General features: G+C 34.4%; 6 protein-coding genes across 7 annotated transcripts; 2 read left to right on the forward strand and 4 right to left on the reverse strand.

Moving 5' to 3' along the window:
- Window positions 1-103: 103 nt before the first annotated feature.
- Window positions 104-2,207, reverse strand: LOC131806881 (lariat debranching enzyme-like). The gene is made up of 2 exons (XM_059131712.1): window positions 1,883-2,207; window positions 104-1,823 (listed from the first exon to the last, which is right to left on the reverse strand). The coding sequence occupies exons 1-2, from the start codon at window positions 2,077-2,079 to the stop codon at window positions 344-346; spliced, it is 1,677 nt and encodes a 558-aa protein (XP_058987695.1). The 5' UTR covers window positions 2,080-2,207; the 3' UTR covers window positions 104-343.
- An 8,953-nt stretch (window positions 2,208-11,160) lies between these two features.
- LOC101894685 (uncharacterized) lies at window positions 11,161-11,865 on the reverse strand. Its single transcript, XM_005176863.4, has 2 exons — window positions 11,708-11,865; window positions 11,161-11,649 (listed from the first exon to the last, which is right to left on the reverse strand). The coding sequence occupies exon 2, from the start codon at window positions 11,636-11,638 to the stop codon at window positions 11,213-11,215; it is 426 nt and encodes a 141-aa protein (XP_005176920.1). The 5' UTR covers window positions 11,639-11,649; window positions 11,708-11,865; the 3' UTR covers window positions 11,161-11,212.
- Window positions 11,866-13,284: 1,419 nt separating this feature from the next.
- Window positions 13,285-15,731, reverse strand: LOC101894526 (SUMO-activating enzyme subunit 2). Its single transcript, XM_005176862.4, has 4 exons — window positions 15,504-15,731; window positions 15,288-15,442; window positions 14,944-15,231; window positions 13,285-14,864 (listed from the first exon to the last, which is right to left on the reverse strand). The coding sequence occupies exons 1-4, from the start codon at window positions 15,645-15,647 to the stop codon at window positions 13,406-13,408; spliced, it is 2,046 nt and encodes a 681-aa protein (XP_005176919.2). The 5' UTR covers window positions 15,648-15,731; the 3' UTR covers window positions 13,285-13,405.
- Window positions 15,732-17,202: 1,471 nt separating this feature from the next.
- Window positions 17,203-18,696, forward strand: LOC131806865 (programmed cell death protein 5-like). The gene is made up of 3 exons (XM_059131669.1): window positions 17,203-17,361; window positions 18,079-18,205; window positions 18,265-18,696. The coding sequence occupies exons 1-3, from the start codon at window positions 17,302-17,304 to the stop codon at window positions 18,486-18,488; spliced, it is 411 nt and encodes a 136-aa protein (XP_058987652.1). The 5' UTR covers window positions 17,203-17,301; the 3' UTR covers window positions 18,489-18,696.
- LOC131806864 (protein disulfide-isomerase TMX3-like) lies at window positions 18,593-20,705 on the reverse strand. 2 transcript variants are annotated; one of them, XM_059131667.1, is made up of 3 exons: window positions 20,430-20,705; window positions 19,481-20,379; window positions 18,593-19,417 (listed from the first exon to the last, which is right to left on the reverse strand). In XM_059131667.1, exons 1-3 carry the CDS (start codon window positions 20,467-20,469, stop codon window positions 19,031-19,033), a joined length of 1,326 nt encoding a protein of 441 aa, XP_058987650.1. In that variant the 5' UTR covers window positions 20,470-20,705; the 3' UTR covers window positions 18,593-19,030. The 2 variants fall into 2 exon arrangements, with proteins under 2 accessions (XP_058987650.1, XP_058987651.1); XM_059131668.1 differs by having other exon boundaries at window positions 19,481-20,367; window positions 20,430-20,704.
- A 2,061-nt stretch (window positions 20,706-22,766) lies between these two features.
- LOC131806817 (uncharacterized) lies at window positions 22,767-25,332 on the forward strand. Its single transcript, XM_059131535.1, has 3 exons — window positions 22,767-23,786; window positions 23,848-24,675; window positions 24,735-25,332. The coding sequence occupies exons 1-3, from the start codon at window positions 22,916-22,918 to the stop codon at window positions 25,250-25,252; spliced, it is 2,217 nt and encodes a 738-aa protein (XP_058987518.1). The 5' UTR covers window positions 22,767-22,915; the 3' UTR covers window positions 25,253-25,332.
- Window positions 25,333-25,421: the final 89 nt, after the last annotated feature.

The following is a 25,421-nucleotide window of genomic DNA, read 5'->3' on the forward strand; positions in this document are numbered from 1 at the left end:
AAGTTCATAAATACTGAAGATTGAGTTGTCCTTGTATTCTTTTCAACCATATAAAGATTGAGTACAAAAAAATCAAAATAATTTTAATAAAATAACAAATACATTTGCCTATAGGACCTGATTTAAATAGAAAAGTTTTCGTATTTTTATTTACTGAAAAAATTTAGATTACAAACTGCCAGGCCTGTTTTCTCTCAAATCTATCTAACTTTGTTTTCATTATAACATAGTCTTTATTATGTCCTGCCTTTATAATTAGTTGATTTTGTTTATGTCTTCACTTTTTATTTACAAAAATAATTTATGGACCTTCATTAAATACATATATTTAAACATATTTATTTCATAATTCCTCTTCCTCATTCTTGTCCACATAAATGTCTTGATTGCGTCTTTTAAATTTCTTTATAGGAGGTTTAGTTGAATTGACTATTGTTGTAGTCTCAGTAGAAACATTTTCTGTCGTTTCCTTAGGCGAATGTGCGTTCATGTGATCATCATTGACCACTTCACCCTCAATATTTATATGCGTCTCGCTCTCAACTTCAATCTCGTCATCTATTTTTAACTCTTCCTTATTTTCAATAGAGTTATTGCCTGATAATTTTGGTTTTGGTAGTGATAATCCACTGTTGCTTTTACGTTTTAATGGACTCTTTGCTGACGCGATTCCTAAAGAATTAGAAGACGTATTAAGGCTAGAATTATGCTCGTCAGGAATGGATTCATTAAGTGCGGAATCCTCAGTATTATCTAGTGTGCTAGAATGACTTAACTCATGACCACCAATCAGCATTGCTAAGCTAAGGGGATCATCAATACCCAAAGTTTCACAAAATTGTTGTGACTGGGGATTTATTTGAGATTTCGGCTGCACATAATGGTATCCTTTGCTCAAATGTATGGACGGGTCGAATGCTTCTACAGTACGACAGAAGTTTTCTGGGATTTTCAAATCATTCTCAAATCGTTGTCTAACGAAGTTCATTTCATCCATAGTTGGAGTAAACTGAAAACGTTCACCATTTGCACTTTTTTCATTTGGCAAATAGTAATAATTTTCCTTAACATTTACCAAATGGTTTGTCAGGTGTAGTATCGTTAGCCACTCCAGGTCATATTCTAGTCGTAGTTGACCCTCATCATCTGTGTGATTTTCCGATTCAATGTCAAGAACCTGCAGAAATCTCCTCTTCGGCAGACATTTATCTAACGCAAGAAATTTTGTTATTTTAGATTTAGGTTTATCTTCTTCTGGATGTGACATTGTGCTTTGCTTTTCAACATTTTGTTCCATAGATGCTTCACTGTGCAGCACCAAGGCGGCAAATTTACAATGTAAATGGGCAGAAAACCAATACGAAGGTCTAAGTATGTTTAACAGGTCTTGGCAAGGTCTGCTGCCTAGTTGATCCCTATCCATTTCTTCGCGCAGGAATGGTTTAAAACGCGCCAACTGCTCTTTGTTTCCATAATTGTATATACCTTTCGGCCAGTCATGTGACATGAAAATATCAATTCTTCCCGATAGTTGTTTTAAACGATATACTTCTAATTGTCTAACATGATAAACACTTCGCTTTGTGTTTTCCGTGTAGGGAGAAAATTCGAAGCGACCCCGTAAATAGTCATTACCCTTGTATATGCCGGACAGACCACCAATTCGAATATCATTGACTCGTACCACTCCAGCATATCCTAAGTAGTATATATTGGGAGCCACCCAACCTCCATATGGCAATTCCTGTAAATAATTTGAAGCTTCGTGGTTCCCACCAATGAATATTGTTAGCATAGGAGCGCGTAATTCCCCACTGTAATACCTAGAAAAGGAATCGGATTATATTTATTATTTGAAATCAATTATCGGTTTATTTCCTACTTGTAAAAAGAGCACATATGTTGAAATTTAGTGGGAACAGCCATGGTTTGTAGATCTTCCATGTTACGGGTAGCTTGAAAATCGCCACAGCATAGCAGCAAATCTATTTTTATACCATCTCTTTTCTCGATTTCGGCAATAGTTTCATATATTTTCTCGAGTTCACCATGGGCGCAGCCTTCTACGGCAATCTTCATTTTAAACAGAAGTGTATAAACGTTTAGAAACCAATGTGCCGCAAAAAAAGAAACAAATAAGATTTGTTTACTTGAAAATGTTGTTTACATGTGTGTATGTTTTAACACAGTATCATGGCAATGCCAAGGCGCTGTACTTGACTCTGACGGAGTTAAGTTAATGAACGGCGTCCAAGGCCCATTAAATGGATGGGTCATGACGGCGTCGTTTGAATCAATGGCGTGTGGTGAAAACATAGATCTGTTCCATTATGTACAAGACTTTTTAAGTAATTACTCGAAACGTTTTCCCGTATCCAAAATATCAGAAAAATTTAAAGAGAATCGTGTTCATACCATGAGAGTACAGGTAGATGCATCAACGATTGGGACCACTGATATGTCAAAAAATTGTAAATGTTTTTCAAATATAAGTCGATTTTTATATGTTTTCTTATACGACGTTTCTCGAAGGTGTCGATGCGTCTACCCATGGTAGAATTACAAGGTAACCCTTTCAGGCCAGCTGTAGTCAACTTGATATGTCAAACAAGTTGTTGTAATTCGAATTCGCCGTAGAAATACATAACAGAAATTCAAACATCATAGAGGAAAAAATAAACACAAAAATATAAAAATTAAATTTTGTGATATAATTTAAATAAAAAAAAAACAGAATATGAGGTGCTGTGCTGTTTGCAAAAGAAAGGATAGTGAACGACAAGCAACATTTTTCAATGTACCCAAGGAAGAGACGAAGAGGTTGAAGTGGAGTGCGATTTGTGGGATCACTTTAAACCCAAACGCCAAAATATGTTCTCATCACTTCAACCCAAAGTATATAACGGGCATAAGTTGTACAATGAAATTATTACCATGCACTGTACCAGGGTGGGGGAGGTACTAGAAGGAGTAGTCCAATCTTGTCCATTCTCCCACCCAATCTTGGGGTAATGCAAATATTACGATTTGCAAAGTTTGAAGAAAATCCAACAATCCGTTATCTTTATATGCGGTAAATTATTTTCAATGAAAATGTTGACCTTTTGTGGGGGAGGTACCAGGAAGAGTGGACCGATATTGCCCATCTCCGAACTCGATCTAAGTTTGACAAAAATACTACGATGTACCAAGTTAGGACCGAATCGGATACTCCCTTCGAGAGTTATCGTGCGCACCAGCCAGCCAGACGGACGGACGGACATCGCTAGATCGACTCCAAATGTCCTAAAACGGATTTGGTTCAAAGAGACCTAGGGTCTAAAACCGTTATTTCGGCTAGGCAGGTTTTGACCATATCAAATGATATATACCCTCTTTAGCCATATGGCTGAGGGTATAAAAACATTAAGTTCGGCCGGGCCGAGCTTTGAATACCCTCCACCATTACCTAAGAAAACATTTTTATACAAAAGTATCTGGATTCAAACATGTTCCACTTTAAACTACAAATACGACTGAGATCGGTAGGAGAATGCAGTTAAAGATTTCAAATACCAATAAAGTGTGTGGAACCGTTACATTGGAGTCATACCAAAACATGAACCTATATAGACATATTAATACTAAGTGGATTTCTATCTACTGCAAGTTTTAAATACCAAATTTGAAACAATTCCGTGGGTAAATGTGACTAAGATCATTAAAATACAGTGGGGACCTTTATATTGTACACAATTCCGATAGATCCACCCATGGTACAATGAAGAGAAGGTAGGTCAACTTTGAAAAAATTGCAAGTATAGAGGTCTACCTGTTTGGCTTGTAATGTCAGAATTACTATCAAAACAATAAAAAAGCAAACAACTTGTTGCATTGATTTTGAATAAATAATTTAAAACCGCGAAAACTGAATGAATGGTCAACATTTCTTTTCAATATCATATTCTATATATCTCTTATGGTTTATTTCGCTACAAAACTCTAGATTTTGTCGATGCATACGATGAAATAAACATTTTGAAAACACCCGAATTTAAATATTTTCTGAACAATTTTTTTATTATTGAAAAGAAGACACACACATAAGCAAATGAAGTTGACATATTAAGCCAGAAAAATAAAAAAATTGAAATCATATGGTAGTTCTGCCCAACCTTGAATTCATTGTACCATGGATCCACCGTAGTTCCACGCATATATGTACATTTATTTATTTACTCACTTTTAATGGCAAAACATCAACCCTAATTCTAATACAAAAGGATAACTTGGAATCTTTACACATTTCTTAAAAACCTATATCTAATGCTACAAGGAGAATTATTTATTTTATTAAGAGAATACAAAATAAGTGATAACATAACATATATTTTGTATTTTCGCACTGGATTCTGTGCTGTTAAAAAATGTCGTGAGGGAGAAACCGGAAGGAGTGGGACGACATTGCCCATCTCCGCATTATGTTTGTTAATAATATTGCGATGCACTATGTTTGGATGATGATCCATTCTACAGCTATCGTACGCACCAGCAAGACAGACGGACGGGTCGCCGAGGCGTTATTTCGATCAGATACATTTTGGTCATATGGAATTATACAGACCTTCTCTAGCGATATGACTGATGGTATAATACGTATACACTTCCAGTTATTGTAGTATTTTCAGTTTATATGTTAAAAAATGTACTAATCTCAACTAATATATACATATGAATAAACCAAAACAAACTTATTCAATGTTTCAGAATGAAGAGTTCTGATTGGTGCAAACCAATTTGCCCCAAATTTTATACTTCAAATAAATTCGCCCTGGTTAAAACTTTGACATATCAAGTTTCTAAAAAAGTTGCTTTGTTGTAATTTTCGCCTATGTTGCTACCTGGTATTTCTACCATGCGTCTACCTATATTCTTCTACCATGTTTCACACTTAATATTTTTATTTATTTAAAAATGTACTTTTTGCAATTGAAATCAAATATGGAACCAGACCTTTCAAAATTCAATTAGCTTGCAGAAAGTTTGGATATACCGTCGAGGTCCTCCTATTAAGTTGAATGCTGTTATTGGTGGAAATCTACAAACGAATGTGTATATAGACGATCACCTGACTCCCGCTTCTGCCAGGTTAATGTATGTTTGCAGACAACTTAGAAACCAAGGGAAAATTACAAAATTTATACTAGTTAATGGTGATGAGCCTGGAGTTAATGTTTTGCTTCCGGATGGCAATGAACGGTTTCTTAGAATTGATGATTGTGAGGCATTATGGAATCATAGCTGAAAAATTTATTTGAATTAATTTTTGAGTAGTTCTTAAGGATTCTTCCTGAGTCAAATGTTATATTAATTTTCTTGTTTTGAATTAGTTTTCATATTATTATTATTATTTTTTTTTTCTTTGAATATGTTTTTTTTCCTTGATTTCTTTCTATTTTTCTTTTGTTGTATAATTATTTTAATATATAATCTCCTTTTGATCTCGATTTCGGTTTCAATTAAGTTCCCCAGCATAATATTTATTTTTATTTCCAATGATTTCAAATAACCTCGGTCCTATTGTTGGTAATTCGTCTTTTTTCAAAAACAGATTGAGTCAATATTCAAATTGTATGTCCATTGGTCATCTAAATTGTCATAGTTTGCGTCCGTCCATATATAATACCACCCTTTGTGAGCTTAAAAATCTTATTTGTGATAGTGGTTTTGGGTTGTTCGCTGTTTCCGAGACTTGGTTGAAACCTTACGTTTCGTCGAAAACTGTTGCGATTCCGGGCTACTCATTTGTCCGCAATGACCGACCTAGCGCTCGTGGAGGAGGTGTAGGTATTTATATTTTAAAAAATATTAAGTATAAGGTGGTTTTTCGCTCTGAAAATCCTGGAGTTTGCGAGTCTTTATTTATAGAACTTATTTTTGGTTTAAGTAAAGTCCTTTTTGGTGTTGTTTATTTGCCACATGGTAATATTCATAACTTTGAGGAGATACATGAAGATATTTTGTCCAGATACGAATCTATAATTGTTGTCGGCGACTTTAATTGTAACTTGTTCGACATTTCCAAATCGTCTGAAATGAGGAATGTTTGTCTTCGTCTTGGTATATCAATTACTCATAACTCGTTGCCTACCCATTTTAATATTGCTACTGATTCTGTTTCTCTTATTGATTTTTTTGCCTGCAGTCACCTCTGTTCTCTTATCTCCTCTGATCAAGTCCAATGTCCTTCTATTTCTCACCATTCTTTAATTTTTGGTACCACTAATATAAATTTGACATCAGCAGAACATTTTTTTGAGTTTCGGAACTATAATGATATAAATTGGGACGGTCTGCTTGATTATCTCGTCAATGTTGACTTTAGTAGTTTATATAGTACATCTGATATTAATTTACAGCTTTCGTTTCTCCAGTTGCTTATTGCTAATCTTTTTTCATATGTTCCTATCGTTAGAAAACGTGTTGTACATTCCTTGGATCCGTGGCTGAAATGTAAATCTATAATACTGGCGATCTCTTTGCGTGATATGGCGTACAAAAATTATTTAAAATTTCCTACGCAGCAAAATATGGCGGTGTATCGAACCCTCAGAAACAAAGCTAAGTCTATTCTTAGAAAGGAACGTAAAAAATATTATGAAAAAATTTTCAATGGACTAAATGCTACTCATCTCTGGAGACAACTTCATGCCGGTGGTATCGTTGACAAGGACGTCAACCTCTCAACTGACTTTGATGTTAATGTTTTGAATGAATATTTTACTCAAGAAAATGGGGTTGGTAATGTTATTGTTGATTTTCCAGATATTGATAGACAATGTCATACATTTTCTTTTAATTGTGTTTTCGAGATAGATGTATTTGAAGCCTTTCAGCAGGTCAAATCGAAGTCTGTAGGTGTTGATGGAGTACCCATTAAATTTTTGAAATTAATCTATCCATATATTTCTAGACATTTCACCTATATTTTTAATACAATGTTTACAACATCGACCTTCCCAAATGACTGGAAAATTGCTAGGGTTTTCCCTATTTCCAAAAATAAAGGAAGGAACACTATTGAGAATTTGAGACCTATAAGTATACTACCGTCGCTTTCTAAAGTTGCTGAACATCTCATAAGGATGCAGATTCAATCATTTATAGATGACAATAAATTTTTGATTAATTATCAATATGGATTTAGGCGTGGTCTCAGCACTACTTCACTTTTAGTAGACTTAACTGACTTGATTAGAGAGACAATTGATGGACGTGATAGTGGTGTTCTTGTTGCGCTGGATATTTCGAAAGCATTCGATTGTGTGGATCATTCAATGCTGATTGAGAAACTGTTCTCATTATATGCATTTGACAGTAATTCTTGTAAATTAATTGCTTCATATTTATCTGGACGTTCTCAATATGTTTCATATAATGGCGAGGCATCCAGCTTACGTAATATTTACAGCGGGGTACCTCAAGGTTCAATTTTAGGTCCGCTTCTTTTTGTTTTATATGTCAATGACATTAGTAGCATTCTAACTAATTGCGACTGTCATCCGTTTATGTATGCGGACGACATTCATTTATTTTTTAAAGGTCAATCAGACTTTCAACTAGAGAATAGCATAAATACAACATTAGGTAATATTTCACGTTGGTTGAGAAATAATAATCTAGTAGTAAATGTTTTTAAGACAAAAGCAATGACATTTGGTTCACCTTGCCGACTGAATAGCGGTATTAATATACAGGTTAATGGTGTAGTGGTGGATTTTGTTGACCGCATAAATTGTTTAGGTGTTGTTCTTGATGCCAAGCTTGATTTTTCTTTGCATATTGATGCACTGTACCCCAAAATTATAAATATGCTACGAAAATTACACTCAACTGATTTCTATTTGCCCTTATTTGTAAAGAGAAATCTTGGTCATTCTATGTTATTTTCGGTAATTTCCTACTGCATTGAAGTGATTTCTGGTACAACACATGAGTATTTAATGAAATTAGAAAAACTTTTTAACATCATTGTAAGATATGTTTATAATTTGCGTCGTTTTGACCATATTTCTGCGCATGCAGTCCTCTTTCTAGGAGTGTCATTCTCTACTTTTGTTAAACAACGCGTGGTTTCATTTCTATATAAATGTATCTGTTTAAATCTTCCCGGTTTTCAGCGAGATCGGCTAGTGTTCTCTCGGTCTACTAGGAATACGCAAATAATTTTCCCTCATTTTTCTACGTCTCTATATGAAAGATCTTTCATAGTTCGTTCCGCACGAATCTGGAATCAGCTTCCAGCTGAGCTACGACAATTCTCGTTTTCCCGCGGTGTTTTTCGCCGCATGTTTGAAAACTTTGTAGAGGCAAATGGAGGTTAACAATTTGTTTGTTAATGATATTGACGATACTGTATCGTTTGATTCAATATTGTTTTTTTTTTTTATTACCAGCAATAGACTTAAATTTATTTTCATTGGTTGGGGAGCCTTTTTGTCCATATTTTACATATGATTTCTTAGGTTACTTTAAGATACACTATGTAATATTTTTAAGATGTTTTTTTTTTTTATTTTGGAGTACACTTTTGTAGTTTTCTGATAGTTGTGATACTTATTGGCCTAATGGCTTTTTCATTGCAACATATAAATAAATAAATGAAAAAATGAAAAATAAATGCTGAAGACAAGACACTTCTTTTGCCTTCTCGTATGAGAGATGTTTTGTGACTTGGCCTGTAATAGTTCCATAGTTCAATTTATTGTGATTCGTCAATTATAAGGGTTAACGCGGATAAAGATATGTATGAAAGATCTTTATCATATAAAAATCTACTTATATTTGAAAAGAAATTTAAAAATTTTTGACATATCAACGCTCCCAAGCGTTGATGTATCCATGCTACAGTGATATCAAGGTAGGGCTATGATACCATATGATTTCAATTTTTTTATGTTCTTGGCTTAATATGTCATCTTTATTTGTTTATGTATGTGTTTTCTTTTCAATAACAAAAAAATTGTTCAGAAAACATTCAAATTCGGATGTTTTCAAAATGTTTATTTCATCGTATGCATCGACAAAATCTAGAGTTTTTGTAGCGAAATAATCCTTTAGAGATATATAGAATCTGGTTTTGAAAAGAAGTGTTGACCTTTCATTCAGTTTTCGCTGTTTTCAATTATTTATTCAAAATAAATGCAACAAGTTGTTTGGTTTTTTATTGTTTTGATACTAATTCTGACATTACAAGCCAAACAGGTAGACCTCTATACTTGCAATTTTTTCAAAGTTAGCCTACCTTCTCTTCATTGTACCATGAATCTCATTGTCAAAATCTATATTCATAAATCCATTGTATACACACAAAATCAGAAATGGAAACGGGTTTTTATGCCTTAAAATTTGACGAGGTAAATTACAGAAAATGCAAAGCTGGGAATGCTAATTTGAAATGAGGTTCCCTTTATTTCATTGTACCATGCAATTGTTATATTCTTCAAAAAAACATTCACATATTTTTTCATACATTCCTAATTTCAGCACAGGAAATGTTCCATTGTCAATTTTGAAAATTTTCAATTTTGAAATATACGCTTGACGTATTTGGGTAACAGTCATATAAATCATTGTATGCATTTTGTGTTGCGAAAACTGCCGATCGAATACTTCGAATTTTAGGTAACGCTGTCATCTATCATTTTCAATTAAATTTAAAATAATTCCAGATTTTGTCGATACATACGTTGAAATAAACATTTTGAAAACACCCGAATTTGAATGTTTTCCGAACAATTGTTTTGTTATTAAAAACAAAACGCATACACAAAAAAATCAAGAAGACATATTAAGCCAAGATGACTACCTTACCTTTTTATTGTACCATGCTTTTGATAAGGTTTCTTAGCTTATCCCAACATTGATTACCGTAGAAGAAGGAGATACAGTCACTGCCCTACGCTGACTTAAGGAAGAGAACGAATAATAGCTTTACAGTAAACGACGTATAACGGCACCTCCCTATATTCGGTATTTTTATGATTATAGCGACATTATTTACCGGAATTGTTTCAAATTTGGTATTTGAGATTCGTAATGGATACTACAGCCAATGACAGAAAATTGTCTGTGCAGGTCCACGCCTTTTTATAGCTCCCATATAACGGTACTTCCCAAAATTCGGTATTTTGATGATTTTAGAGTTATTATTCACCGAAATTGTTTCAATTTACGTATTTAGAGTTCGTAATTGTCTGTGACAGAAATTTGCCTATGCAGGTCCAGGTCTTCGTATAGGCCCTATATATCAGTACCTCCCTATATTCGGTATTTTGACGAGTTTAGGTACAATAGCCACCGAAATTTTTTGAGATATCGTATTTGACGTTAGTAATGGATGCTATAGCCTGTGACAGAAAATTGTCTATGCTGGGCCAGGTCTTCGCACAGCTCCGATATAACGGTACCTCCCTATATACGATATTTTGATGATTTTAGCTACATTATTCACCGTTTATTTCAAGTTTCAAATTTGAATATGGTAATGGCTAGTTGCAAACAATGCACGTCGTATAGACCCCAATAAACGGCTATATTCGGTATTTTTAAAATTTTAACAGAATGTTTTAAGGATTTTATTTTTGAAAATTTCCAAATTCGTTCCAAATGGTGGAGAGTATTCAAAGTTTGGCCCGGCCGAACTCACTGCTTTTTAACTTGTTTATTGTCTTAACGCTAATAAGCAGTCAAACTTACAGACTAATCTTTGGAAATCCCGCTTTTCTAAAACATCAGCTGATGGTCTTCATATGGAGTAACAATCATGGTATAAGAATATAGTTAAGCGCATCGACACAGCTGCTGGGACAATGAACTGTCAAACCAATTTTAGAATTAAAAATGTTAAATGAAAAATTATTTAAATTTGTAAAAATTGTTGAAAACGCGAATTATAATAACATCAGAATGACGTCGTATAAGAAATCGTATAAAAATCTACTTATATTTGAAAGAACATTTAAAAATTGTTGGCATATCAATGTTCCCAAGCGTTGATGCATCTACCTGTATTTTTCTACCATGGTCACAACAACACGTATTGATTTCTCAACTATTTCCCTAATTTTACTCATCAGCCTCCATCAACTACGCGAGTATTGTCGCCAGCAAAACCAAGTATTTGCACATTTTAGTATTTTTACATTTTATTCATAGCATAACAAGTCAAATTCTAATATGGCCTTACTTTAGATTGTGTAGCGTGAGTGAGAATCCAGGATTTATAATCACGTTTCTTCATTGACATTTGTTTATGTCTCGGGTGGGTTGGACAAATGACATAATGACGCTGTTGGCGGATAACAAAGTAACAATCCTTGCAACGTCTCTTTAGTCGTCCTTTAACCTTAAAACCAGCCACTTGATTTAAGATTGTTGAGACTGGAGTCAACAAACGTTGCATTCCAGTAATTAAAGATGTTGGCGATGTTGCTTCTAGAGCCATCGGAGTTTTTGACACATTCGAACATATTGAAGGTAGAGGTTTTAACATCATGTGAAAATTCCGGGCATTTTGGTGACGGCTGATATTGTTTATCAGCACACTCGTAAGCTTTTGCGGTACAAAACCCGAGAAAATTTTTGTAACCAAAGACATCTTTATTTCGACTAAAAAACACAACAAATTATTTACATTATAATTCACAAAATTTCTCAGCTAAATTACCTCCTCTTGTTACAAAATAAAATCAATCACAAACTTGAGTTTTGCCGTTCCGTAACAAAATAGTTCAAACAAAATGTTCAGTAAACGAAGCTATCGGAACTAAATCTAGATGTCTTGGCATTTAGTTCCATAGTTTCATTATTATTATCATACATCCACCAATAATATATTTATCTACTTGAAATATTATCCACAATATGAATTATTTTTATATTTATTTTGAATAGAATATAAACTTAAGTAGTGTTCCAGTACTTTTTAGTATTAAAACTAGCAGAAGAGAGAACAGTTCTCATTTAGGTGTGCTCAAAAAATAAGGGAACGGACAAGGCCCATTAAATAGGTCGTCCGATTAGCCCAGCTGATTTCACCCATTCCGTCAAAATACATTTGTTTATATTTGGAATTCGGCGAAAAAAATGACAAACTTTCATTATACAATAGGCCTGTCTGGTTATTTTCCTGAAGTAACTGTCGAGTAGTTTCTTTCTGAGAGTTTCATTCTTTTTTATTCTCAGCTGATTTATGAAAAACGATGCAATAAAAATAAATGAAGTACAAACTAATTTAAATTAAGTCGGAAGACTATGTAATTAGGCTTGTGTTTACTAAAATAAATATATTTTAAATGTGCTTACCCAAACATAAATCACCGGAAGGAGAAGAATAGCAAATGATTGCAAGAAGAAATTTGTCCAAAAAGAATCCTCCCTTGAGTAACTCTCTTTTGCAGAACTTTTGTGTTAAAAGTAACAATTGTTAAAAATTTTAGGGCAAATGCGATTTTTTTCTCCATTCCAAAGTACGCAAGGTCAAAAAGGAGTACAAATTGCCAAAAGTATTTTCATTGAAACGTCTTGCCTTTTGTTTAATTTTATTACTATGCTCGTGTGCTTTGTTTCGTATGTTTTACTTTATTTTTTCCTCGTAGATTTTTACAAATTCGATACAAAAAGATCAACAATGGCGAATTATTATTCGCTTCAGAAGAAATTTTGACAGTTCCAAGGTAAATCTACCTTGGACAGTTCGAAGAAGTAAAACAGCTCTTTAATGGGCCGTGATTGAGTCAAACCAGCTGGGATTTGCTGCTACCATTTATTAATTATACCATGGGCCTATAAAAAGTCGGCCAGTAAAGCCATCTGACAACTAAGTTTGCATCGACAAAGCTGCTGGGACAATGAACTGTCAAACATATTTTGGAATCGAAAATGTTAAATGAAAAATTATTGAAAATTGTAAAACTTGTTAAAAAATTTCTATAATAACAACATCCGATTTGGGTGGTATAAGAACACATATAAGAATCTACTTATTTTTGACAAAACATTCAAAAAATTATGACATATCAATATTCCCAAGCGTTGATACATCTACCTGTATTCTTCTACCATGGTTTAGAGTCAAATCAGAAATATTGAGTTTCGGCGTTCTTAGCCATTATTTGTGATCACATTTTAAGACATGAACTATTGGATATTGTCCATTCACATGTTAAAAAGAAGACTCAATAAATTTAAAAAATAAATCATGCATATAAATACCCCGATATCTAAGTCACATCTCAGTATATGTATGTTGTATCTGTTAAATATATTTTGTAATGAAATTATCAAAGTTATAATATTAAATATATATTAACTTTGTAGGTATGTTAAAGATTTACTTTCAATGAATGACCGAGTTCTTCTCTAGCTAATCAATGTTAATGACTCCTTTCTCATCCGGTTCAGATCTCTTGGTGCGTTTTGATTGAGTTGGTCCGTCTTCTTCATCTGAATCTAGGATTTCGGTTATATCATCATCAACAGTTGTTGTCTTCCGCTTGGTGGCAATGGGTTTCTCTGGACTTTTTACTTGCAACTTATCAGTAGCTTCTGTTACCTCTTCCGTCGCGGACTTGTCGGTAGGTTTTGAAACGTTATGGTCATCGTCGTCTTCAATCAAGCATAAGTCATCATCATCGTCCAATACTTCGTTAATTTTGCTTTTCTTCGATGTAGAAGGTCCATCTGACACGTCATCCGTCTTGCCATTTTCTTTCTCGGAAGTTTTTACTGTTTCTTCTTCCTTGGGCTTAAGTTGATTTGGATCAGCAATAACCTCGAACAAAGGTTCATCCCTTTCTGCGTCTATATGCACAATTATAATGCTCAGTTCGTAATTTTGGAAGAAATCGTCGCATTTTAATAGAACCCCATCGACAATGTCCATTTCAGACATAAGTTTACTTTCATTACATTCGGTTTCACCTTCCTCTGACGAAATTACAACAACACCTTTGGCATCAACAATAACGTCGGGGTTTACCATATTCAAAGTTTTAATAAGAACCTCATCACGAAATTCTTTGATGTGAACACGTTTGGTGTCGATGCGTAAATGTATTGCGGGCTCAGCGGCGCAGACATAACAATTTTTATTTGGAGCCGTTAAAAATTTCTCCGGTACCAACAATTGGTTCCTTGGATTTGGTCTAAGACGCATATATACAGATTTGCACTTGTCCAATTGATTTTGCAAAACTTTAAATGTGTGCAAAACAACTACACCAGCAGTGATAGCATTTGTAGTTGCAATAGCGGGAATAATATTTCCAGCCATGGATTTGATTTCAAATCGAGATTTACGGCCAATTTCGAATATATAACCACGTATATTGGCACAAGCAGCAACGAAATCCATTGCAGGTTGGTCGTCCTTGTCCCATACTAAGGAATCGCCCTGATCCATTTTTTCCAAGTTTAGTTTGAGCTTTTTTAAACAGTCGGCAAATACAGCTGCACATTCGGCTAAGGACCATATCTTGTGATATTGACGGGAATAGCTTTGATCGGTTTCGTCTTGCTTTAATAGAAGGCTGTCCCACTTAATGGGTGTCGGAGGCTTGCGCGTTTTCCACAAATTGGACATAGATAAGAGATATTTGATGTCATCATAGAAGAATTTGTTGAATAATGTCTGGGCATCATAATGATTGTCTTTAGCCCACTGGCGTGTATTAACGCGTACTACATTACCATCACCAGGAACTTTTTCGTCGGCTGCCTTCTCAGGATCGTTTTTCGAATTTTCATCAACTTCTCCCTTGGCTTCAGGATCAGCAACATCTGGTGAAATGTCTTCGTCATCAACGGTTTCTCCAAATAGCTGACTACAAATAAAACAACCAATGAAATTACGTCGGCGCTATAGAAGACATACAAAATAACCGGATTTCAAATAATACTCACTTGAAAAGGTGTTTGGCCCACACGATGCAATGAATGGGTTCGGATGGTGTATTGCGAATAGTACATCCGGGGAAACTTTTTTGAGTAGCCTTTGGTGTACATTCGTAACACTGCGTCAATCCTTTTTTGATTAGCTCAACCTGACCATTGTAACCAGCTGTACCACTCTCTATCAATGGCACTTCTGCGTTCAAACACATTCGATTTACGTGGTTACGAGCAGCTCGATTATCAAGAGCGTTCAAAACGACATCAAATTTCTTAAAGAAATTTACGCCATAATCCGTTCTAAAATAAATAAATGTTTATTGTCAATTAAATCAAATCGATCGGGATCTACTTACGCCATTATGCTATCATGGTATGCTTTTATTTTAACATCCGGATTGAACTGCAAAGCGCTTTCCCTCGCCACTTGTGACTTCGATTTACCCACATGTTCACGGTGAAATAAAAATTGCCGATTTAGATTACTCAAATCGATGGCATCCAAATCAATCTACAAAATATCCACAAGTTAATATAGGTCCACAACTATGATTCCAATATGATTAACTTACAATTTCGATTTCGGGAAAACCCGACAGAACTAAATTTTTTAAGATTTCACATCCAATTCCGCCCGCTCCAACCACCAGCAGTTTGGAATTTTTCACTTTTTCTTGTAAGGTTGCTGGAAACACTCCATCTAAAGATGCCGCCATTGTAAATTCTAATTAAGTTTTATTCAATAGCAAAATTTTCTGCAAAAAAAGACGCTGTGCCGGTATAAATAAGACTGTGGAGCCTGATACGTGATATAACGCCGACAGGTTTGTAACATTTGACAAGGCCACCTAATACCCGACGTGCCGTATCATGGTAGAAAAATGCAGGTAGGCGCATCGACGCAGCTACTGGGACAATGAACTGTCTGAATGAATGAACTGTGATGCTAGGAACACAATTGGAGTGAAGGACGAATTTTTCGCGGCATATGTTCGTCATCAAAAATAAAAAAACATATGTGAATGCACACAATCAAAAATTTCGTCGGACGCCGCGAACTCAATTAGCTTTATTTCTATTTCAAACAAAACAGTACAAGGTGGTCATACTTGTACAGATTTTATGTGTTTTAATAAATATAATAATTGTTATGGTCACTCTACTATCTGTTACTCGTATAAAAAAAAACATAATTAATTTGTTTATTTATATGTGTACTTGCGCCTGAGTGAAGAAGCGACTGAAGAAGAAGCTTTTACTATAATATACATTATGTTAATTATTTTAACAATTCTCTGATTCATTGTAGTCAAACAAATGAGCGAAAAGTAAACAACTTCATCAGCTGTTTTATAATTTCGTCGGTATTGTGTTCCATACGACGAATTAATGCGGCGAAAATCGTCGTTCGCTCCAATTGTGTTCTTAGCATAACTTTGAAATTAAAAATGTTGAATGAAAAATTGTTGATATTTATAAAAATTGTTGAAAAATGCATATCATAAAACCTCCAATTTGCGTCGTATAAAAAAATGTATAAAAATCAACTTAGTTTTGACAAAACATTTTAAAAATTTTGACAGATCAATGTTCCCAAGCGTTGATGCATCTACATATATTCTTCTACCATGGTGCCGTATGCTAAAATACTCACCTTCCACTATGGTAAAATGGTGATATGGTCCCATTCCGTCAAAACATATACACAGTGTATGTATGTGTGTACATTTAACGTATTTTGGCAATACTATGGTACAATAACAAGTAAAATTCATAAATTTCGATAGAATGCATATTCATATCAGATTCCTACCTATGAAATGTGTTTTTCAACATATTTGCATTGTATTAAATTCAAGATGTCAAGCCAATTTTGGAATTGAAAATGTTGAATGAAAAATTATTTAAATTTGCAAAAATTGTTGAAAAACGCGAATTATAATAACCTCTGGATAATATCGTACAAGCAAACATATAAAAATCTACGTATATTTGATATAACATTCAAGATTTCTTGATATATCAATGTTCCCAAGCGTATTCTTCTACCATAAAAGTACGTTTATATATATGAGGGTTAACCCACTGGATTTGGATTTAAATTGTCATATCCATTACTTTTACTTCAAATAAATCCTCTCAAAGTAGGTTAACCCTACAAAAAGTTCTAACGTAAACATGGCATAACTGTGTTGATCTATCTACCTGCATTATTGTACCATTATTATGAAAATAAGAACATCAATCACTAAGTTCTATATGTGGCCAACGTGCTTTATTTTTACCCGCTGTCATCCCTAGACAATATGAGATTAAATTAGTATTTGGATAATAATACGCTGCTGACAGATATTTTATAAATTTGGAAAAATGGCCGATGATTTGGACGCAATCCGTGCCCAGCGTATGGCACAGCTCCAATCCCAATATGTAAGTAAATGTTTAATGAAAATGTGCACTCAATCGCTATTTACTCTGCCATGAGATGTGATGATTTAACCGGCAAGAATCACCTTTGATTTAGCTTGGGGACACACATGTTGGAAAGAAGAACAAAATGTAACACAAAGGTGACATTTGCAGTTCCAAATATGTTCCATGTTCATCTCCGGTATGAAAATTTGGCCCTAGCCCAAATACTACTCAATAAATAATTGGGGATGAGTCATTCTTATGGAAATAAAAATAGTGTGCATAGTTGAAACTTGTGTCTCAATATATAAACTGCTGGTAATATTAGAATTTTTAATTACGTAGACTATTTGGACTGTTATTTGCTGGGTTTTCCGTGTGATCCACAATGAGAACTCTCAAGTTAAATAGATTCATTATTGGTACATTGTATGTTGGTATACACGAGAAGCATGTTTGTTACCAAAAGGTTCATCCATGACAATAACATATTGTATAGTCCATTGCTAATCTGTTTTTTTTTGGCGATTTTTTATTTATTTTCAATTAATGCATTTTAAGGGCCATGGGCGGTTCCAAAAACTGCTATACTCGACTACTATAAAATTATATTATGAATCTTATTTAAAATTAAACAAATTAATTATAAAGTCTTGGTTTGCAGTTCTTCATAGTACATTTAACAGAAATGTTAACAATAACCATAATTGTTAATTATTATTTATTTAAATATAGGGCGGTGGAGGTGGTGGCGGAAATGCTGCAGAAAAACAAAAGGCACAAGAAGATCAAATGCGGCAACAGGAAGAAATGAAACACGCAATTCTCTCTCAGGTCCTTGATCAACAAGCTAGAGCTAGACGTATGTGTTTCCATTTTATTAAAGGAAAAAATTGGGATAATAATTTTATATTCTTGCAGTAAACACGTTAAAAATTAGTAAGCCCGAAAAGGCAGCAGTCTTCGAAAATATGGTTTTGAGAATGGCCCAGACCGGCCAATTAAGGGGAAAACTGGATGATGCCCAATTTGTAAGCATTTTAGAAAGCGTAAATGCACAGATGCCTCAAAGTAAGAGCACTGTCAAGTACGATAGACGTCGTGCAGCAATTGATTCGGACGATGATGATGACTATGGATGCTGATTATTGGCGGTAACTAGCCATAACATTTGGTTCATTATTATCATAATCCCAAACGGGGGCTGAGTTATCTTCTATTATTTTTGTAAGGAAAAATTCATTGCAACTCTCTTAGCTTAGTAACCATTTATTTGCAAAACTTTCGTTTAAACAAGTAATTAAGTTTTTAGTTTTTTTTTTTTTAAATAAAAACATACTCGTAAAAAATAAAGAGATTTCCATTGATATGAAATATATAAAACATAAAATTGGACTAGAAAGTTGGATACAGTAGTAGTTTAAATGAACTAGTTGGCTCGCAATACAAAGTTTAAGACGTACATCTGTCATAATGATCACCTTTCTGGTTGAAGTCTGTATTACACAATGCTAAAATGTCAGTTCTATAGATGGGTCTAGTCGTTCGGGAACATCAAAAAAATCAATATAGATTCACCAGATTTAAAATGTATCGGCATTATGGAAGAGTAACGACTTGTTTTCTTTAGTAGCGTAGTATTGATATCAAACATATTATTTAAGCGATAAACACATCTACAGATATTTTACTCCTTCTTTTCGTGGTCTTCTTCTTCCTCTTCGGTAACCAGACAGTCGCCGCAAAAGATGGAATACAAAATTAATGAAAGAAATCCTAACGGAAGACCGAATATAACTGATGTTAATACGGGGTTGCCGCGCCACATTTCAATGAGCGCCTTCTTCCCCTCGAATAGTGCCCTATTCAAGCGTACAAAATAAGTATCACCACCCAATGCGATTGCACTTTCATTATGAATGCTTTCCAGGAATATATGTAAAGCTTGTGGTGTCATTTGCATTGGATCATCGTCAGGCAGGTAGTGTTCTTGAGTTGTAGAATTTATAACAATTATGTGAGGGGTGGGCATTTCATCCATGATAATTGAATGTGCAATGCTTGGATCTCCAATCTGAAAGTAGATGTGCATTGGTGAGCAATTTTAAGTTACTTTGACGAATCGGCTTATACATACCCATCCAAATTGGAATTTGTCATGATAGCGGTCGCGATGTTTTCTAATAACAGTCTCTACCATATCACGAAATTCCAGTTCATGCGTTGCAATTTGACTTAGTTTGTCTTCCTCTACGACAGCAACCACAAGGTACTTTTTCGTTTTCAATAATTGATTTATGTTAAATCTAGTTATTTTGGGAAAGGCCACAAATCTCTCGACATTAACAAATTGATGAATTGTCTCATTAACCAATTCGGGATCCATTTCATGGGCTTTGTGAGCGTGTGGATAAAAATGATGCTGCTCCTCTTTGTAAACGATAACTGCTGGTAAGTGTTCAAACTCGAAGTGTTGTGCAGCAACATCTGCAGAAGTGGCATAGAAAAATCCATGCTCCTGATAATTTTCAGCTGCCACATAAAACGTATCCCATACAACACCTTCCTGGGGGCCCACAAACATGAAAAATATGGTATGTGAACCCTTGAGCATGTCCACACTTTCTGTTCGTGTAACTAATTGTACCGGCGGACCGCTCATTCTCAGAGCATAATCTACTAATTCGTCCTTAGAACGATCGCCCGAATAGGTGTACTCCATATTACCCTTGACAAAGATAATAGTTGGATAAGAGCGTATTTTAAATTCTTTTGCCGCAGCTGGATATTTAGTGCAATCCAAACGGCCGACACGTATATTGGTGGCATGTAATGCTTGCGCCACTAACGCAAAAATTGGTTCAGTTCTCTTACAATAGCCGCACCAGGGAGCGTAGAACATTACTAGCCATTGGCCTTCATGGCGTACGTCTATAAACCGATCAGTGAGCTCGAAAACTTTCGAATTTGTTCCAGCCTCAACCCCCACGAACAAATAAGGTATTGTACACAGCGCAATCAAAGCTAAAAACGATGCTAATATTTATTTTTTTCTTTCAATTATTCTTATTTATAACTATGCTCACCATTGATAAACAAAGAGGGGAACATTTTTTTCGTTTTCATGTTTAAAAATATTACAATATAGAGATTTTCTGGTAGACACGATACGTTTTTCCCAAACGTAATTTATTCGGATGGATATTATTAATTACATTAGAGTAGAATACATTGCGTTTAGTGGAGTTTTTGCCGCTTTCAAATTTAATTGAATTAGTGTTGTATGAGTACAATATTAATTGTTTCTAAATAAAAATATTCTGTGAATGGACACCAGTTCTGAGGGTAGTGAAATGACAAAATCAACAATTTAGGGGTTAAAAGTGAGAGATGCCATATCGCTTGGAAAACTGAATATATTTTCGATTGTGGTACTGAAGATAAAACAGAATAAAAGTTCAGGTCATTGTGGCATATTTTAATGGTAAGGCTGAAATAAAAAAAAAATGGAAGCACACATTAAAGGTGAGAATACATGAAATGCATTTTTAACTGGCTTAAGTCATGCAATGCAATGCAGTTTTATTATTAGCTTTATACAAGTATAATTTGTCAAATTAAAGAAAATGAAAATAAAGAAAGAATGTGCTTTCTAATTAAATCCTGATCTTAAAGTAAAGGAATGAAGATCGTCGTAGATTGTGGAACCAAGACATTTAAGTTAAAAAGATTTTTTTGTTTTGAAAATAGATTTTGTTTCTTTCTATTGGAAACAGCACAGTTAGCAGTCACCATGGTCATGGTAGAAGAATATAGGTAGACGCGTCGACACAGCTGCTGGGACAATGAACTGTCAAACCAATTTTGGAATTGAAAATGTTGAATGAAAAATTATTTAAATTTGTAAAAATTGTTGAAAAACGCGAATTATATTAGCCTCCGTATGACGTAGTATAAGAAAACATATACAAATCCAATTATATCTGAAAAAACATTTAAATTTTTTTGACATATCAATGCTCCAAAGCGTTGATGCATCTACCTGTATTCTTCTGCCATGACCATGGTAGAAAAATATATGTAGATGCATCGACACAGCTGCTGGGACAATGAACTGTCGAACCAATTTTAGAATAGAAAATGTTGAATGAAAAATTATTTAAATTCGTAAAAGTTTTTGAAAAACGCCAATTATAACAACCTCCGAATTACGTCGCATTTCAAAACATATAAAAATCTACTTATATTTGAAAAAACCCTTTAAATTTTTTAATATATCAATGGTCACTCTCGTAAAAAACAAAAAATGAAAAACTGTTGATGTTTGCGAACAATTCACGTCACATAACTGTGACTATGCTGTGAAATTTTGACAGTTCTTTCAGTGAAAGTTTGCAAATTCTTGCTGGACAAATTTCTTCTTGCAATCACTTGCAACTCTTCTTCTTCTCATTGATCGACATTCAATCAAATGTTTTCTATTGTTTATTTATTTCTTTTTGTGATTTCAATTTGAAAATATTGTTTTGGAATTAGCAAGACTAATTGTTTTTGGAGAACAACTTTACAAAATGTGAAAAACATAAATATTAATTTGTAATAAGAAAATAAAAGACTATTTCAAACATTTTTAGACAAATGTCATTAACAACAGGTTTAAAGGATTCCGCGGAATACATCAATCTAGCTTCCTTTTATTGCTCATATTTTTATTTTATTGTCAATCTCCTTTTTATTTATATAACTTGTGAAATTGGTGATGGTTCCTCTCGTTTAATTCTTTTAATGGGGGACATATTGGTTTGTTTTGACAATTCAGCTGATTGGTTGCAAGCTTCTGCAGGAATACCGTCTGTTTACTTTTCTCAATTTCCTTGCAAAAGAGAATAAATGTACCTTACTCCATGGTACAATGAAGAGAAGGTAGGTCAACTTTGAAAAAATTGCAAGTATAGAGGTCTACCTGTTTGGCTTGTAATGTCAGAATTAGTATCAAAACAATAAAAAATCAAACAACTTGTTGCATTTATTTTGAATAAATGATTGAAAAACGCGATAACTGAATGAAAGGTCAAAACTTCTTTTCAAAATCATGTACTATATATTTCTAAAGGATTATCTCGCTACAAAAACTCTAGATTTTGTAGATACATACGTTGAAATAAACATTTTAAGAACACCCGAATTTGAATATTTTCTGAACAATTTTTTGTTATTGAAAAGAAAACACATACATAAACAAATAAAGATGACACATTAAGCCAAGAAAATAAAAAAATTGAAATCATATGGTAGTTCTGCCCTACCTTGAATTCATTGTACCATGCCTTACTCTCTCAGAAAGATGTTGCTGGACAATTCCTGCAGGAAAAGTAACCAGACACACCTAATAATTATACCATGGTATCATGAGTGTAAACAAGTGTGGAATTTGACATTTAGCATTGATTAGAACAGCTGTTTGGAACACCATGGATTATGCCATATTGTACCATCCACTCTTGAGAGGAGGGTTAACACTTGAACATATCATACAAATTTATCGGCACAGGGGGCAATAGTAATTATATGAATGTTACCGCTACCGCTAAAAACTGTTGAGAATGTTGTGTCGCAGAAGTGTTTGTTGCCGAGGGATGTACTCGAGAGAATTGGGAGACCCGGCGATTGGGCCAAGTGTTGGTTCCATTTGCAAGGAAATGACGAATTGAATTTTACCCTTTGCCAATTATTTCCTCGAAATGGAGATACCGGATCTGTCTGTTTTTTAGACATAACAGTTTGCAAATTTATGCCTAGGAATGATGATTGTCAACTCGTTCTTCATAATATAGAAATATTGGATCGGAAAGAAGTAATACAATTGGAGGAAGTCGAAGTTACATTTTCACTTAGTCCCAACAACATTGAGAAATTTACATCATTTCCATGCAACAATTTAAAGGATATGGCCCAGATTTTGTTGCAACAATATCACTTGTGTACATCATGCATTGTGCTAAGCCCAGAGTTCAAGAAAATCGGAGTGGACTATATCTCTATAGACATAAGCAATCAAAGCAATTCTGGCAGATTTGTTGTCACCGATGATACCAAAATTAAAATTGGCAACATTTCTATAGCCAACTACTACGACGGATCCAACTTTGTATGCTCCGATGTACCCGTGTTTAACAAAGCCCGAAGACAACTTGACGACTTGCTCGAAACGGCAAAAATACAGTCGAAAAGTTCACAAAGAATGAATTTAAATTCATTAATTGTTGGAACGTTTGGGTGCGGCAAGACGTCACTGGTTGAAGACTACCTATATCAATGTAAATGCAATGTTTTCAGATTGAAATCTTCGAATTTACTTAAACAGTATCCAGGAGAGTCTGAAACAGAATTACGGAATTTTTTTAGGAGCGTTAAATATTTTAACGACAACTTCTCCTCCAAAGGTTAGTATTTTTTTTGCTATATTTACAAAATTTTCTTTGACGATTTACATTCTTCTCCAAGGTATGAATGTAATTCTTATTGAAGATGTACACTTGTTATGCCCACAAGCCAAAAATAAAGCGAATTACTCTGAAACTACAACCTATTCAATGCGCCTTTTAACACAGTTTCTATCACTGTTGGACGAGCTGAGCCAATCGAAAAGGTGCATTTTATGTCTGGCCACAACACATAATTCAGACGCCTTAGATGAAGGTTTTAAGAGGCCTGGAAGGTTCGACAAAGAAATTGTTATCTCTGCATTGACTATAGAGGATCGCAGGCAAATTATCGAGAAACTACTTCAAAAAAGTCTTCCGAATAATAGGTTTCCTACAACACTTTTGGATTGGATATCAAAACAAACACAGGGTTACGTTCTTGCTGACCTGGCCTTGCTTGTACGAAATATTACACATCTTATGATGACCAAATCAAATGAATCCCAAGAATGGATTGTTCAAGAGTGTTTAAAAAAAGCCAAACCCGTGTCAGTGCGAGAAACTGATGTCAGCGTTTGTAAAACCAATGAAAGATTTTCCAACATTGGCGGGATGCATCATCTGAAAAAAACCTTAGAAGTTACTGTTTTAGCTGGACTAAAACAAGAAATGTCTTTTCGTCGCTTCGGATTAACACTGCCAAAAGGTATACTTCTATATGGACCACCTGGATGTGCCAAAACGACCATAGCAAAATGTTTAGCCACTGAAGCCAATATGACATTTATAGCCACTTCAGGAGCTGAAGTATACTCACCCTATGTGGGCTGTGCTGAAAAATTTATAGCAAAAATGTTTGATACCGCCCGAAAAAATTCCCCATGTTTGATATTTTTAGATGAGATTGGTAAATACTCAAATATATGTATATGTGACTTCAAACTTCATCCTTGGAATATTTTCCAGATTCTCTGATAGGCCGCCGAGCTGCCAATGGCTCTTCTTCGGGAGATGTTCAAATTCGTCTCCTGTCCACAATTCTAACAGAAATGGATGGAATTTTAGGAACGGACTCTCGAGATGGATTAAATTCTAATAACCACATATTGGTCGTAGCTGCAACAAATCGTCCAGATATGGTTGATGATGCTCTTATTCGGCCGGGTCGCTTTGACAAATTAATCCATGTTCCAGCACCAGATTACCAATCCAGACGTTCAATTTTAACATTGTACGGCGGGAAAATGCCATTCGCAACAGATGTTGATATTGATGAGATTGCCGAACTAACGAATAATTATTCGGGTGCTGATATTTGTAATCTTTGTAACGAAGCAGCGATTAATGCATTTCAAAGGGATTTTAATGCGAATGAAATAACTCATAAAGATTTTGTTCACATATTGAAGACATCGGCAAAATCCTCATTGTCTCAAAATCAAATTGATTGGTATTATGAATTTGAAAGGAGATTCCACAGATGAAAGTTTCAGCTTTGTTTTCAATTGTAAAGATTAGATAAAATAAAACATAATTGCCGCCAAATATGAATTTATAACTAACTAGCTGGCCCTGTCCGCGTTGCCGGCCCGTAGTTTTTGTCTATTATGCATATATTCCCAAGCATAATTATTCACAGATATGACTGATATA

The sequence above is a fragment of the Musca domestica genome, unplaced genomic scaffold, assembly GCF_030504385.1.
Source record: "Musca domestica strain aabys unplaced genomic scaffold, Musca_domestica.polishedcontigs.V.1.1 9, whole genome shotgun sequence".
NCBI lineage: Eukaryota > Metazoa > Arthropoda > Insecta > Diptera > Muscidae > Musca > Musca domestica.

Bases quoted from the DNA above. Each gene is read 5' to 3' on its own strand.
- LOC131806865 (XM_059131669.1), top strand. From the start codon at position 17,302: ATGGCCGATGATTTGGACGCAATCCGTGCCCAGCGTATGGCACAGCTC. The intron at 17,362-18,078 runs GTAAGTAAATGT...ATTTAAATATAG, and splicing joins CACAGCTCCAATCCCAATAT to GGCGGTGGAGGTGGTGGCGG. The intron at 18,206-18,264 runs GTATGTGTTTCC...ATATTCTTGCAG, and splicing joins TCAACAAGCTAGAGCTAGAC to TAAACACGTTAAAAATTAGT.
- LOC131806864 (XM_059131667.1), bottom strand. From the start codon at position 20,469: ATGAAAACGAAAAAAATGTTCCCCTCTTTGTTTATCAATG. The intron at 20,380-20,429 runs GTGAGCATAGTT...AATAAATATTAG, and splicing joins CCCCTCTTTGTTTATCAATG to CATCGTTTTTAGCTTTGATT. The intron at 19,418-19,480 runs GTATGTATAAGC...ATCTACTTTCAG, and splicing joins ACAAATTCCAATTTGGATGG to ATTGGAGATCCAAGCATTGC.
- LOC131806817 (XM_059131535.1), top strand. From the start codon at position 22,916: ATGTTACCGCTACCGCTAAAAACTGTTGAGAATGTTGTGTCGCAGAAG. The intron at 23,787-23,847 runs GTTAGTATTTTT...TTCTTCTCCAAG, and splicing joins CGACAACTTCTCCTCCAAAG to GTATGAATGTAATTCTTATT. The intron at 24,676-24,734 runs GTAAATACTCAA...AATATTTTCCAG, and splicing joins GATATTTTTAGATGAGATTG to ATTCTCTGATAGGCCGCCGA.
- LOC101894526 (XM_005176862.4), bottom strand. From the start codon at position 15,647: ATGGCGGCATCTTTAGATGGAGTGTTTCCAGCAACCTTACAAGAAAAA. The intron at 15,443-15,503 runs GTAAGTTAATCA...GATATTTTGTAG, and splicing joins GTTTTCCCGAAATCGAAATT to ATTGATTTGGATGCCATCGA. The intron at 14,865-14,943 runs GTGAGTATTATT...TTTTATTTGTAG, and splicing joins TGGGCCAAACACCTTTTCAA to TCAGCTATTTGGAGAAACCG.
- LOC131806881 (XM_059131712.1), bottom strand. From the start codon at position 2,079: ATGAAGATTGCCGTAGAAGGCTGCGCCCATGGTGAACTCGAGAAAATA. The intron at 1,824-1,882 runs GTAGGAAATAAA...TTCCTTTTCTAG, and splicing joins CATATGTGCTCTTTTTACAA to GTATTACAGTGGGGAATTAC.
- LOC101894685 (XM_005176863.4), bottom strand. From the start codon at position 11,638: ATGTCTTTGGTTACAAAAATTTTCTCGGGTTTTGTACCGCAAAAGCTT.